This window comes from Dendropsophus ebraccatus, chromosome 9 (assembly GCF_027789765.1).
Source record: "Dendropsophus ebraccatus isolate aDenEbr1 chromosome 9, aDenEbr1.pat, whole genome shotgun sequence".
NCBI lineage: Eukaryota > Metazoa > Chordata > Amphibia > Anura > Hylidae > Dendropsophus > Dendropsophus ebraccatus.
This window is the reverse complement of record NC_091462.1, coordinates 107,770,234-107,784,794: the sequence shown is the minus strand read 5'-3', so window position 1 is coordinate 107,784,794 and position 14,561 is coordinate 107,770,234. Positions and strand designations below refer to the sequence as shown.

Genomic DNA, 14,561 nt, shown 5'->3' with positions numbered 1-14,561 from the left:
AAGCTTTTGTTACTCATAATATGATTGCAATTATATTTCTGTATGTGATAAAAACATCTGACAAACACACATATAAATCAGAGGGCAGCAGATCATGGGAAAATATAATATTTGTCATTCTCAAAACTTTTGGCCATGACTGTATTATGTAGAGACTATGTAAGCAGTTTTGTTTTGGCAATGACTTCAGGAAAGAGTGGTTTAGGGGTAGTCATATAACTGAGACACGTAAAATCACCATTGCAACCAGGCAGTGGGGAAAGCTTATCGCATGCTGAGCTGTATATTTAGAGGTATAACCAGTAGGAAAAGGGAGATTGTGATCCCGCTGTATAGATCTTTAGTGACACTACATCTAGAATACTGTGCCCAGTTCTGTGGACCTCACCTACAAATCAATAAAGTCTGAAAGAAAGAAGGGAAAGGGGTGGGGACCTGATCGAAACCTTTAAACATGTTAAAGAACTAAATGAGGTTCAGGAGGGTCATGATCAAAGTTTAGAGGAAAAGATCAGAAACAACCCATGAAAAAATTTATTTACTGAAATAGTAGGTGCTTGAAAAAAAGTTTTCAGTAGCTGTGTTTTAAAGGACAACTCCGGCGGGACCCCCCCCCCCCCCCCCCCCCCCCCCCCCCCCCCCCAAAAAAAAAAAAAAAAAAAAAACAGACACCATACTCACCATCTCTCCGGTGACGATCGCCACTCCATTCGCCCGCCGTCCGCCTCACCGTCACCGCCGTCCAGCGATGTCTCTGACTTCCAGGTCCTGGGGATGGAAAAGGCTGCCAGTGCGCTTGCGCACCGGCAGCCTTTTCATTGGCTGGAGCGCATCACATGGCTTCCAGCAACCTCAGCCAATCTCTGACTTCCGGGTCCTGGGGATGGAAAAGGCTGCCAGTGCGCTTGCGCACCGGCAGCCTTTTCATTGGCTGGAGCGCATCACATGGCTTCCAGCAACCTCAGCCAATCAGGGCTGAGCAAGCTGGAAGCCATGTGATGCGCTCCAGCCAATGAAAAGGCTGCTGGTGCGCATGTGGGGGAAGGGGGACAGACCGGGTATTTAACCACATTACAAAGTTATATAACTTTGTAATGTGTGTTAAATAAGCTAAAAAAATATTTCGCCTGAGTTGTCCTTTAAATGTACAGTAACTGAGTGTAAACCTGTCTGGAATAAACATATATCTATTCTAGGATAGTTTTAAAAAAAAAAACTAAAGGAGATACTAAAGGGAGCAGACTAAAAGGACAAGGTGGTCTTTTCCTGCTGACAATGTTTCTAGGAACTTTTATGTGGTTGGTTTTGTGTGTTGTTCTGTGGCACCTATAGAATTTTTTTTTTTTTGCACCTACAGTATTTTTTATTGTCATTGGTAATATCTTTCCCAAATGCCATTTCTTCAGTGGTTTTTCTTCAATGGAGTACTCGCCATTTTTTTTATCACTGTGTCCTCCAGAACGTGTTGCATGTTAGTTTTCACAGCCCTGTAAAGATTCTTCTATTGGATAATTCGTTTTAAGCTAGACTATGCTTTTTTATCCTTTATCTGACTACACCATCTACTTAATGTAACATCAATGGCTGGGAGGTTTTGTGAATACCAGGAACAGCAAAAGCCTGAGATAGCAAAACTACTCACACCCTACTCATTGTCACAACATTGGTCTCGCACTACAAGCTTTTCCTGGGTCCGGTCGATCACTTCACCCCTTTTGTTCTGCCGTAGACGACTTTCCTTCCCCTCATTAGTTAGAGAAATCTCTGACTTTGATGAAATCTGCTCTGCCACTTAAGACATTTTCTTAAAAAATATTAACTCCTAACTAAAAACGTCTGAACTTTCTCTTAAGTCTCTGCTGTTTTTCTTTGTAGTTATTCAATAACATATTAGGCAAGCCATAGACCATAGATGAAAGTCTGCCGTAATAAGTTATATAGGAAGTTTCAGACAGAAGTTGCTAAATGTTTGTTTTTGAGGCCAACACCTTAAATACTAGTTTGGATTTCCTTGGCCAGTTGTCTTAATCATTTGCCCTTAAATACACACATTTAAAGGCAAGCCTTTTCATGTAGAGCACCATATAAAGTATACTTAAAGTTGCTGGACAATGGACATGTGATTCCTGAAAGTGGAAGACTTTCCTATAATGTCTGTGGCCTTATTTATCACTTGGTTAGTCAACTGAATTTTTTTCACCTTTTAGACCCAACTATTGGTTAATCCATTCATATCAACAACCTATCTACCTTCTATTACTCACTTTCCTTAGTGACCTAGGTTACAGAGTCATTTTAAAAGGTTTTTTTTCTTCTGCAGGCGACATGTGAACGGGGTTTTGCTGCCATGGAGGAAACCCATCAAAAGAAGATTGAGGACCTCCAAAGACAGCACCAGCGAGAGCTGGAGAAGTTGCGTGAGGAGAAGGACCGCCTCCTAGCGGAGGAGACTGCAGCCACCATATCAGGTACATGACTGATGACTAATCATGATCCTCTCTATGAATTATTATGTGTTGTGTTATGACTTAACTTAAAGTTACTCTTTATTAAACTAGCTTTATTTCCATGTAAATATTTTCACTTATAGCTATTGAAGCAATGAAAAATGCACACCGTGAAGAACTTGAGAAGGAGCTAGAGAAATCCCATCGCTCTCAAGTCAGTAGCATCAATGCGGACGTACAGTCATTGCGGAGGCAGTATCTGTAAGTTTTATCCTTCAAACTTTGAATGAACATTTAGGTGATTTCTTCTAGGAAAGCTGTGTGTGGTGGTTGCTTTATCTTCCTTTTGGTACTTTTATTTCTATAATCTTAATGCCATTGTAAACATTTGTTGCAGACTCCTTAACGACATCGGGCGTAAGTATACGCCCCCGCAGGGTGGGCTTTAACGCAAACGGGCGTATACTTACGCCCGATGTTTCCCCGATCGCTGTGTGTTCACACACAGCGGTCAGGGAAGATGGCCTGCTATAATGTATAGCAGGCCATCTCTGCTCGTCGGCACGGGGGCTTATCGCATGCTGTGCTGTATATTTAGAGGTATAACCAGTAGGAAAAGGGAGATTGTGATCCCACTGTATAGATCTTTAGTGACACCACATCTAGAATACTGTGCCCAGTTCTGTGGACCTGACCTACAAATCAATAAAGTCTGAAAGAAAGAAGGGAAAGGGGTGGGGACCTGATCGAAACCTTTAAACATGTTAAAGAACTAAATGAGGTTCAGGAGGGTCATGATCAAAGTTTAGAGGAAAAGATCAGAAACAACCCATGAAAAAATTAATTTACTGAAATAGTAGGTGCTTGAAAAAAGTTTCCAGTAGCTGTGTTTTGTACAGTAACTGAGTGTAAACCTGTCTGGAATAAACATATATCTATTCTAGGATAGTTTAAATAGTGACAATGTTTCTAGGAACTTTTATGTGGTTGGTTTTGTGTGTTGTTCTGTGGCACCTACAGAATTTTTTATTTTTTTTGCACCTACAGTATTTTTTATTGTCAATGGTAATATCTTTCCCAAATGCCATTTCTTCTGTGGTTTTTCTTCAATGGAGTAGTCTAGGCCATTTTTTTAATCACTGTGTCCTCCAGAAAGTGTTGCATGTTAGTTTTCACAGCCCTGTAAAGATTCCCGTGCCGACGAGCAGAGATGGCCTGCTATTCCTTATGGGGTGTAGTTTCCAGAATGGGGTCACTTGTGGGGGGTTTCTACTGTCCTGGCAGCACAGGAGCTTTTTAATTGCGACATGGCCTCCATCCTCCATTCCAGCCTCTAAATGGCGCTCTGTCTCTTTGGTGACTTGCCCTGTGCCCATATGGCACATTATATCCACATGTGGGGTATTTTCGTACTCAGGGGAAATTACCCTACACGTTTTGTGTTCACTTTCTTTTTTAACCCCTTGTTGAAAAGGAAAAAATCAAGGCTAGACCAACATTTAGTGTAAAAAATGTTTAATTTTTACACTAAATCATTGATCTTGTCTTGATTTTTTCATTTTCACAAGGGGTTGAAAGATAAAAAAAAACACTAAATGTGTAGAGCAATTTCCCCTGAGTACGGAAATACCCCACATGTGGACATAAAGCGCCATGCGGGTGCAGGGTAAGCCTCCAAAGGGAAGGAGCGCCATTTGGTTACTGAACCCCTTGTTAGATTTCTTGAGGGGTGTAGTTTCCAGAATATGGGTTCACTTGTGGGGGTTTTCCAGTGTTTTGGCAGCACGAGGGCTCTGTAAATGCGACATTGCCCTTGAAACCCATTCCAGTAAAATCCAGCTTGTAAAGGCCAATTGGCGCCCCTTCCCTTTGGAGGCTCGTCCTGCGCCCGCTTGGTACTTTATGTCCACATGTGGGGTATTTCTGTACTCGGGAGAAACTGCGCTACACGTTTGGTGTTTTTTTTTTTTTTTTTCCATTTATCCCCTTGTAAAGATGAAAAATGAAGGCTAGAACAACATTTTAGTGTAAAAAATAGAATTTTTCCTTTATTACACCACATTGTTCTGAAAATCTGTGAAGCAACTGTGGGGTCCAGATGCTCACCGCACCTCTTGTTACATTCCTTGAGGGGTGCAGTTTTCTAAATGGTGTCCCTTTAAGGGTGCTTTTTAGGTTTTGGCACCCCAGAGCCTCTGCCAACCTGAAGTGGTACGGTCAAAAATGACCAAATATAACGGAGGCGTTGAAATTCACTAGGCGCTCCCTTATATCTGAGGCTTGTGGTTGCGTCTAATAGCGCAATAGGGTCACATATGTGGTATTTCTATAAACTGCAGAAACGGAGCAATCAATATTGGGGTGCATTTCTCTGCTAATAGGTTTATCATTATGAAAGATATTGGATTACAATAAAATCTCTGCACAGAAAATAAAAATTTTCAAATTTCTTACACACAGCTTTTATTTCTGTGACTCCCCTAAAGGGTTAAACTTTCTGGATATGCTTTTGCAGAGTTTGGGCGGTGCAGTTTCTGAAATGGGGTGCTTTGTGGGGCTTTCTAACATACAGTCCCCTCAAATACACTTTGAACCTGAACAGGTCCCTAAAAATATCTGATTTTGAAATTTTACTTAAAATTTGGAAAATTGCTAATGTTTTAAGCTTCCTATTGTCTAAAAAAAAAAATGAAATATAGTTTAATAAAAGCTACCAACATAAAGTAGACATGTTGCTAATGCTATTTAATATATAATTTATGTGGCATAACCATTTCTGTATAAGCAGAAAGGTTTCAAAGTTGGAAATATGCATTTTTTCACAATATTTTGGTGTTTTTCATAAAGATTTGTTATGAGTATCGACTCCATTTTACCAGAAATGTAAAGTACCATATGTCACGAGAAAACAATCTCAGAATCGTCCGGATAGGTAAAAGCATCCCGAAGTTATTAATGACTAAAGTGACACAGGTCATATTCATAAAATTTGTCTCTGTCCTTAAGGCCATTTCAGGCTCTGTCCTTAAGGGGTTAAAGGAAATGTGTCTTCAAAAATTACTTATTGCTTAATCTCTTAAGGACGGAGCCAATTTTCGTTTTTGCGTTTTCGCTTTTTCCTCCTTGTGTTTAAAAGGCCATAGCAGTTGCATTTTTTCACCTGGAAACCCAAATAAGCCCTTATTTTTTGCGTCCCTAATTGTACTTTGCAATGGCAGACTTAATTTTTGCATAAAATATGCTGCGAAACCAGAAAAAAATTATGTGCGTTGTGAAATTGAAAAATAAACACAATTCTTTTTCTTTGTTTTTTTTTTTTTTCGTTTTTACGCTGTTTGTCCTATGGAAAAACTGACATGTTATACATGTTCCTCAAGTCAGTATGATTACAACGATCTGCAACTTGCATAACTTTTATATTATTTTATGGCTTTTAAAAAAATAAAAACTTCTAAACTTCTACAGCAGAAAAACGTTTCCTAAAATTGCTCTATTCCCAGGCTTATAACTCTTTTATCCTTTAGCCTATGGGGCTGTGTCAGGTGTCATTTTTTGCTCCATGATGTGTTCTTTCTATCGGTACCTTGATTGCGTATATGCGACTTTTTGATCGCTTTTCATTACGATGTTTCTGGATTTGATATGACCAAAAATGCGCAATTTTTGCACTTTGGCGGGTCTTTGCGCTAACGCCGTGTACTGTGCGAGATCAGGAATGTAATAAATTAATAGTTCGCGGGATTACGCACGCACGCGCCGATATCAAACATGTTTGTTTATTTTTATTAATAAAATGGGAAAAGGGGGCCGATTCAAACTTCTATTAGGGGAGAGGGCTTTTTATTAATGGAAATAATAAAACTTTCACTATATTTTGAAGTCCCCCTGGGGGACTTCTAATACAGCTACACTGATCTCTCATAGAGATCAGTGTAGTTGTATAACACAGCACCGATCCATGAGATTGGTGCTCTATTGCTTTGGCCTGCTGCAGGCCAATACAGTAGAATATCGAGCCAGGATCAGCGTCATTACGTCGCTGAGGCCCGGTAAGATGAAGGGATCCGCCCTCCGCGATCGCATCGCGTGGGGGGGTTCCGCCACTAGACACCAGGGATGGGCTGCATTTAACACTATTTGATGCAGCTGTCATGTTTGACAGCTGCATCCAACGGTGTTAATTAGCGGGAGCGACGTTCGGACCGCTCTGGCTAATAGCCGCAGTCCCGTGCTGCAGATAGCAGTCGGGATCGCGGCAGTTCAGAGCGGGGTCGTGGCGCGGCCCCCCTCTGAACACCTCTTGGGGACATATGACGTACGGGTACGGCATATGTCCCTAAGAGGTTAAATGTTTTTGTCAAACTTTTTTTTTTTAAAGAATTTTTGGTGACATTTTTTCTAATTTTCCATTTTTCTGTCTATTTTATTCCAATCATTCTTACCACTAAGGCTAAAACTAAGCTGAGACTTGTTCTCTCAGTAGTGATAAGAGGAGGCTGTTGTACAGTGATCTGTACAGCATCGTAGCGACATGTGACACCAGTAGATAGTGGAAACAACAGCAGCTCCCAGTGGAGTTACATTTTCAAAGGTCCTCAGTAATGTTTTAAATTCAACTGAAGGGGACATACTGCGTCTATTGTAGTCTGTGTCCATGAGTCTTATTGTTAAGCATGTCATTAAATGCTGGTAAAAACAGCCCAGGCAAGATGGCAGCCCCCATAGCAATGTAATAAGTAAAATTAAAAACAAGTTAGAAAATAAACATCAGACTAAAAGACCATGTTTTAGTGTCTGACTCTGATCTGTAAAAGAAAAGTTAGGTCATATATCGCCTTAAAGTCTTCCTGGTTCTTCTTACAGGGAGGAGCTGCAGTCTGTGCAGAGGGAGTTGGAAGTTCTTTCGGAACAATATTCTCAGAAGTGTCTTGAGAATGCCCACCTTGCTCAAGCCCTAGAGGCTGAACGCCAAGCTCTGCGCCAGTGTCAGAGAGAGAATCAAGAACTCAATGCCCATAACCAGGTGAGTGGAGTCATGGAGCTGCCTCATCTGTGTTGTGTTGAGCGCTGCATCACTTACTATGTCTCATTGATTTTATTTTTTAGGAGTTAAATAATCGTCTGGCCAGTGAGATCACACGGCTTCGGAATTTAGTAACAGGAGATGGTGAGGTATCGCCTCTCACCCAGGGGAAGGATGTCTATGAGTTAGAGGTAATGCTTTTCTTCCTATGTACTTCAGCTTTAGATTCATTGTATTAGGGGCATCCTTTCTGTGTTTTTGTGTCCACGACACTTAATATACTTGCTTTCTTGTAAAAAAAATAAAAAAAATAATAACAGTAAGATATTGATATTATCTGCTGGCTATATAGCTCTCCATCAACGTCACTGGATCTTTGCCACATTGCAAGTGGCAGATACATCACATGCTTTTACGACATGAGCAGATACAGTTGTACAGCCTTTGTTCACCTTCAGTATATGGTGTATCTTATGACTTTCTTATGGTCTGTTCCATTTTGCAGGTCCTGTTACGTGTAAAGGAGTCTGAGATCCAATACCAGAAGCAAGAGATCAGCTCCTTGAAGGATGAGCTGCAGACAGCTCTTAGGGTAAGACGTCATGCAGCCTCAGATTATGCATTGAATTATATCCAATGTTTCTGCCTATTTTTAAAGGATAAGAGATTGTAACTCCCCCCACCGTGACTACAGCTTTTATCTTCTTTTCACCGAAAGGATAAGAAATATGCCAGCGATAAATACAAGGACATCTACTCTGAGCTGAGCAATGTAAAGGCCAAGGCCGAATGCGACATCAGCAGGCTTAAGGAGCAGCTGAAAACGGCCACCGAGATGCTGGGGGACAAAACCCCTGAGAATGCGACGGTGTCTGGATATGGTGAGAAGTGAACATTTACTATTTATCAAAGTATATCTGCTGTCTACAAACATTAGAGCAGTGGTATCCAATCTGTGTCCTTCCAACTGTACACCTTCATAGGGGGTATATATTCATTCTCTATTATAGTCAATAATACTATGATAAAAGCAAAACTTCTATGCTGTAGAGTAATGGTTAAGCCTTCAAAATAGACAACGCATCAAAGCATCTGTCATGCTCATTCATTGCCATGCAGGATAAGTCCATTACCTAACCACGGCTTGTGTTTTTACAGATATCATGAAATCTAAGAGTAACCCAGATTTCCTGAAGAATGACAGGTCTACCATCAACAGACAGCTGCGGAACATCAGGTCCAAGGTATGCTGGTTTTCGTACTTCAGGGAAAGCAAGATCTGTCACCCTAAGACTTCAAGAAATATGGAAGTCTGCCTGATTATAGAATTACTTCATTAGGAAATGTTTTTGGTTCTTCACCACACACACTCTCACACTCTCGTATATTCCTTATGCAGGATCAATAGATGGGACCTGTTGGTTGCTAGGGAAAACACTGCCTAGTAACCAATTTTTCATTGATGTCAGGAATGTGTGCCTAGGAAAAAAAAATTTTATATTAAGTAAGTTGGCACTGCTCAAGACAAGACTGTCACTTTACGGAGGGTCGGGAAGACGTTTTCCCTTATCCTATAAACCCTATTAATGCCTCAGGAGTAATGCTTGTCACACGTTTCAGATAGCTGAAGGGAAGAAAGCTGCTACCCTCCTGATATTTTTCATTGTAGGAAAATTGGAGGCTACCATACACATTACCTGCTGATTTTTGCATGTGATGTGTATGGCCAGCTTTGGGGACGTGATCAGACAGGCTTCTATTAGAATTCAAATAAATACCCAGGTATATAGCAATATTACTATTATAATGATGACCAGCTCTTATAACACAGTACACATCTTTTAATACCCCCCCCCCCCTTTTTTTTGTACAGTCAAGACTTCCATTTTTAAATTACCTGTTTTTGTAATGTTTTTCAAAACCCCAAGCGTCACCCATTATCCTGCCTGATCCTTGTGATTTTATCTCCCTAGTTGGTCACACCGTATAGGTCATAATTGTCTGCCTGTTAGTAAGTATATGTGAGTGGTCGTCATCTCACGGGTTAGCCTATGTCCGTGCAGGACTCCTGCATGATATCACACATTTTACCCCCCTCCTCCGAAGTTTTTACGTTGTCCGGGGGTGATGGGGGAGGGATTTGTGCACTGTCACATGGGATTCATGCGCTTTCTTTGTCTGTCTGTGTCTGTGTGTCCCTTTGTCCATGGAAGTCCGTAATTGAGCAGGTCTCATGGGATAACTGAAAAGTTCCACGTACCAGGTTCCCTGACATGTAGGTAAAATCAAGGCCAACAAACTCTGCATGCACAACTTTTCTCTCCATCCTGAGTGCCGCCATCGCCGGCCTGTTCCTTTCTTATAGCTGTAAATTGCACTCTGTATCAAGTTAAAAAAAAAATATGAACGCAAAGCATCCCAGATGATGATGGCACGTCTCCCAGAATGCTTCATGTTGATATGTTAATAGTTTAGGGTAACCCAGGTTCTATTGGATTTGCTGAATGCTAACTTTTGAATGCTGTCTATGGTCATGAACATATACAATGACCTTGCATGCTACACACTACTGAAACCTTTCTCAGTAAAACCCTGACGATTTCTCTGATACATGGGGTAACCATATATGAACATTGTAATATATCCTGCGTCGTCACGACCTATAAATCTAATATGCTCTTAGAAAATCATCCTGTTCTGTGTCCTGTCCCTGACACTTTACGGTAGAATGAGGTAGCATACTATACATATATTTCCTGATGCAGCAATAAGAAATCCTGTTTGAATAGTGAATCAGCAAATACTGGCAGAGAGAGAAGGCACAATATGTAGTTTTATACACTGTTGTATGTATCTCAGACACGGGCATTTTAACCCAGTTTGCCATGAACCACAAATGATTTGAAAATACAGCCTAGTTCAAACTATCATGAGAAAAATAAAAGTTATATCTTAGCATAGATATACAGAACATATTGCTAATATGTGATTACTGTGCCCTGAAGAGATCATAGTGGTGATTGTCTTCCATCTGTACCGCTTTCTGCTGCTGTCCTGTAGTAAGTAATTTATATATAGGCCATTGTTTACTCTTTATTTTCCCTGGATAAAACATTTTTGTATTCACACATCCATTGCTGACTGGGGGAGATTGCATACAGTAGGGAGATATGACATGTCAAGCAGATAGAAAAGATTCAGCAGAATTTATAATTTATTTAAACCTCCGCTTATTCTGGCTCAGTGAGTGGCCCTCCTCACTGACTGACAGCCGTCCCTGTATGAGTGGGTCCACCCACTAGACTCCTAAGCCCAGAGTGCTGTCTGCAGACTGGACTGTGATTTGATGGATTCCCTTTAAGACAATTCTCTTTATTTCAGTCCCTTTAAGCTTGAGCACAGATTCCGAATCTAGCTTTTTTTATTTCTAGTGGGATTGTAATACAAACCCAGTAACACTAGTAGCGTAATTGTCACTTAACCCTGTATTGTGACCCACGGTTTTGGTCTCTCTTCACTACTGTTTTTTGCACTCCCCTTCCTCACATCCATCTGTCATGTGTGACCCTCCTACCGAGACACCCCTATCGTCCCCCAGCATGCATAACTAATTTTTTCCCATGTCGTGTGCCTGCTTATACACTGGCTCTTGCCTAATCTTGCCATATCCTTGGCTTTAACATTTGTCACCTTTTTCTCTTCAACACAGAGCCTGAAGGAGGGGCTGACAGTCCAGGAGCGCCTTAAAATCTTCGAATCCCAGGACTTCAAGAAACACTAACGTCTCCCAGTTTCTGCTGTGTGTCCCTAGGATGTGGAGCAGAGATACATCGCCCCAGATCCATCGGGCCTCAGGGGACTCTGATGTGCAGTTCTTTGCATATCACGTGGCTCTTGAAATGTGCAAGACCATTCAGGTGTTGAAATGGTTAATTCCTGTGGGTACCTCTCCAGCTCAATGTCTTTCCCTAACCCTTACCCCTTTCCTGGATTAGGGCACATTAACTCGCCTTCTCCATCTTATCAGAGCTTTAACTCTCATTCAGAATTGTCAGTATTATGGCACTGCTGCCGATCAATAAGCTATCAGGTGTGACACCATTGGACCTTCCAGGTCCCGTTGTGTGATAGATGTCACTGTCTGCAGGAGAAGAGGTGAATCGCAGACAGGGAAACGTGACAGGGCCTACCTGCCTGAGTACAATCGGCTCAAAACCCCTCACTCTCTTCCAGCAATGTATGTAGTTATTTATAGATATGTTTGTGTGTATAAGATGGGAACTGCATAAAATACTAAATTCTGCTCCTCTATTTTGCTGTGCGATCTCCATTAGGTACTTAGATGTCATGGATATGATTTGCTTGATGCTGTAGCTTCAGGGTGTTCTCCACTCATCCTCCCTTTACACCAGGCATGGCCTCACATTGTTTGCTGTGCTATACTGATAACTTTGGGTCATAAGTTTGGAATTGGTAACATGTGAAGCATCTCCTCTTTGCTGATGTTACCTGTATCTTGCCTATGAGTGGCTGGGCCAATAACATGTCACTTTAAATTAGGCCATTTTTTTTTTTTTTTATTAGTATGCCCGTGTAAAATTAAAATATACGAATAAAGACTTTGAACTTTTTGCAGCCTGTCCTCATACAGTTTAGATAATAAGAACATTTTGCAAATACAACTTTCTGTACCAAATGGATACTCTGCTGAATGTCCAGTTGTTCCATGTCAGTTTTTAATGCTTTAGTTTGTGTTTTGTCATTCAATGGCATGTTAGTTCTCCATTAAAGGGGTTGTCCAGCTCAGAATGGTGTAAAAGCCGTCATTCTCCCTTAACAGACATTTAATGCTTCCTGGGTCCCACTGGTCTATACTTCCAGATCCCTTTTGACACAGGGAAGTGACAACTGGATGTACAGGTCAACATATGCAGAACCAAGAACTAGAGACAGGTAAAGGGGATTTGGGAAGTGTTGGAGTGAAGCATGTGTGAATACTTTTATTATTTTGCATTATTCTGGCTAGTACAATCATAAGGGTGGACATGACTTAAAATGTATTGATTTTTGAGGAAATGCGACAAGCTGTTGCCAACCTTGGGAGACACTTTTAATAGTATGTTGTACAATAACTTAAAATTCAATTTTATATATTATTACATATGGGAATTCCTCCATTTGGCAGCCAAGCGTGATATTACTATTATACATGCAGCTTTCCCTATGGCAGTCTATAGTCTGTAAACAGGATCCACACTATAAGACTTGGACTACTTTTCTTCATACAGTTAGAACATGTTATGAAGCTATTTGGGTAAATCCTTTATATATTATGTAAAGTTGCTACAAACTAGAGCTTTATTACTGTTTCCTCTGCCCCATGGAAATGTAGCCTATTCATTCACCAAAAATCAGTGATGTCACAATGCATTTCATGGGCCCAAATAATATTAGTGAAAATGCAGCCTATCCATTCACTAGGACTCGATCACTGATTTTTGGTCTAATAATGGAGCTTCTTTTCATGAACATCGATCTAGCTAGGGAAATGGGTACTGGTAGCAGTATGGATATACATAGTGCCTAAGGGCTTTTCCCCAAATACCCACTAGTGTCTGGGTTGGGGCTCCTAGGAGGACTTGGCAGGTGAGATATAACTTTGGAAGTATTTTGTTAAGTGATTACGTCATTTACCTGCTTCAGGTGTCGTAAAGTGACTTTATATTAGAGAGAGGGTTTGTGTTAGGTTTTTTTTGTGTTTGTGGTTGTTTTTCAGAATGTTTTATTTTCTTTTGTATTGGAAAATATGTTTGTTGGAGGCTTGTTGGGAGGATAGAACCGGTGACATTGTATCCTCATGTATACAGCCTCTTGTGACAATAGAGAGGTCTCCGACGACACTCATAGGGTTCATTATCCATCAGTAATTCCCTTTGAAGGGAGTTTTGTAAGTCTAAACCCAGCAGAGTGTCCAAGGGTTCAGAAAGTAATGAATTGAGGACTATAGAAGGTGACATGTGTCGTTGTTATGTGCAGTCAGTCTTGTGATAGTATGTATGCCGATGGTGGAGAAGGTGGAGAGGAGCTGAGCACTGTTAATAAGTCGCGTTTTAGTCATTAAGCCACAAGTTAAGTAGAGAAAAAGTCTTTGTAGTTTATGCTATAGGGTAAAATCCTCCATACGTAATCATATAAACTAAAAATATGTATTTCTTGTTCAGTGTCTTATGGAGCAACTTGTATTTAGGTCATGGCAGCCATTTGGTACAGAAATATTTTTAGGGTACAAACCCACTTGACGTATTTACTGCGTGAATCAGTCTTAAAAATAAGCAGGCAAAACGCAGGTTGGCTTTATACAATTGTTCTGCAATAAAATACGCAATTGCGTATTTTTGAAGCGTGAAGCTACATGCGTTTTTCACACAGGTTGTTAACAACTGATGCTTTGCTAACAACAAGCTTCACGCTTCAAAAATACGCAATTGCGTATTTTAATGCAGAACAATCGTATAAAGCCAACCTGCGTTTTGCCTGCTTATTTTTAAGACTGATTCACGCAGCAAATACGTCAAGTGGGTTTGTACCCTTAAAGTGATTTAACAAATGTAAGTAGCAATGAGAGCTTTGTAATTAGAAGTCCATAATATCCCTAGCAAACTTTTGCATGTCCCATTGCATTTACATATGTCTGTCAATCTGGCATAGATACCCTCCACTGTGGTGCCATCGGTTAAAAATACTGCAGCATTTTACAATCCAGAAAGTTAACAGGTCTGGCACCGTGCCTTATTTTAGCATGTGGCATGCCAAATGGGATATCGGGTTTAACACCTCTAGCTTCTTGCATCCTGTGTTCTCATCCAGGGAGGCTCCCGTTCACGGACGTACGTGAATTAGTCTTTACAAATATTTAATGTCCATTACTGTGTCACTAGCACCACCTGGTGTCTTGATGCTGTCAATGCAGAAAAGTTATATCAGGTTTAGACAAGCTTGAACGTCCTTTTAATACTCCACATAATTTTAGATGTTAAAGAAAGACCTCTTCAAAACAACAAATTGAATCTAACCTATAGACTTTATTTAGG

At 40.6% G+C, this 14,561-nt stretch overlaps 2 protein-coding genes across 13 annotated transcripts in view; one reads left to right on the top strand and one right to left on the bottom strand.

Annotated features, from left to right (window-relative positions):
• Positions 1–13,787, top strand: part of MPRIP (myosin phosphatase Rho interacting protein) — an 84,429-nt gene extending 70,642 nt beyond the window's left edge. For 4 of the 9 annotated variants that reach the window (XM_069984269.1, XM_069984264.1, XM_069984270.1 and 1 more), the window contains 8 exons: positions 2,321–2,468; positions 2,591–2,708; positions 7,311–7,470; positions 7,554–7,661; positions 7,976–8,062; positions 8,189–8,351; positions 8,629–8,714; positions 11,180–13,787. In XM_069984269.1, the coding sequence (XP_069840370.1) occupies positions 2,321–2,468; positions 2,591–2,708; positions 7,311–7,470; positions 7,554–7,661; positions 7,976–8,062; positions 8,189–8,351; positions 8,629–8,714; positions 11,180–11,251 (942 nt within the window). In that variant the 3' untranslated portion in view covers positions 11,252–13,787. Of the gene's footprint in view, positions 1–2,320; positions 2,469–2,590; positions 2,709–7,310; positions 7,471–7,553; positions 7,662–7,975; positions 8,063–8,188; positions 8,352–8,628; positions 8,715–9,443; positions 9,482–9,683; positions 9,746–11,179 lie in introns of those variants that run through there. The other 5 variants (XM_069984265.1, XM_069984271.1, XM_069984273.1 and 2 more) reach the window with 3 other exon arrangements.
• Positions 1–14,561, bottom strand: part of PLD6 (phospholipase D family member 6) — an 83,868-nt gene that overhangs the window by 49,033 nt on the left and 20,274 nt on the right. The window lies entirely within an intron of this gene.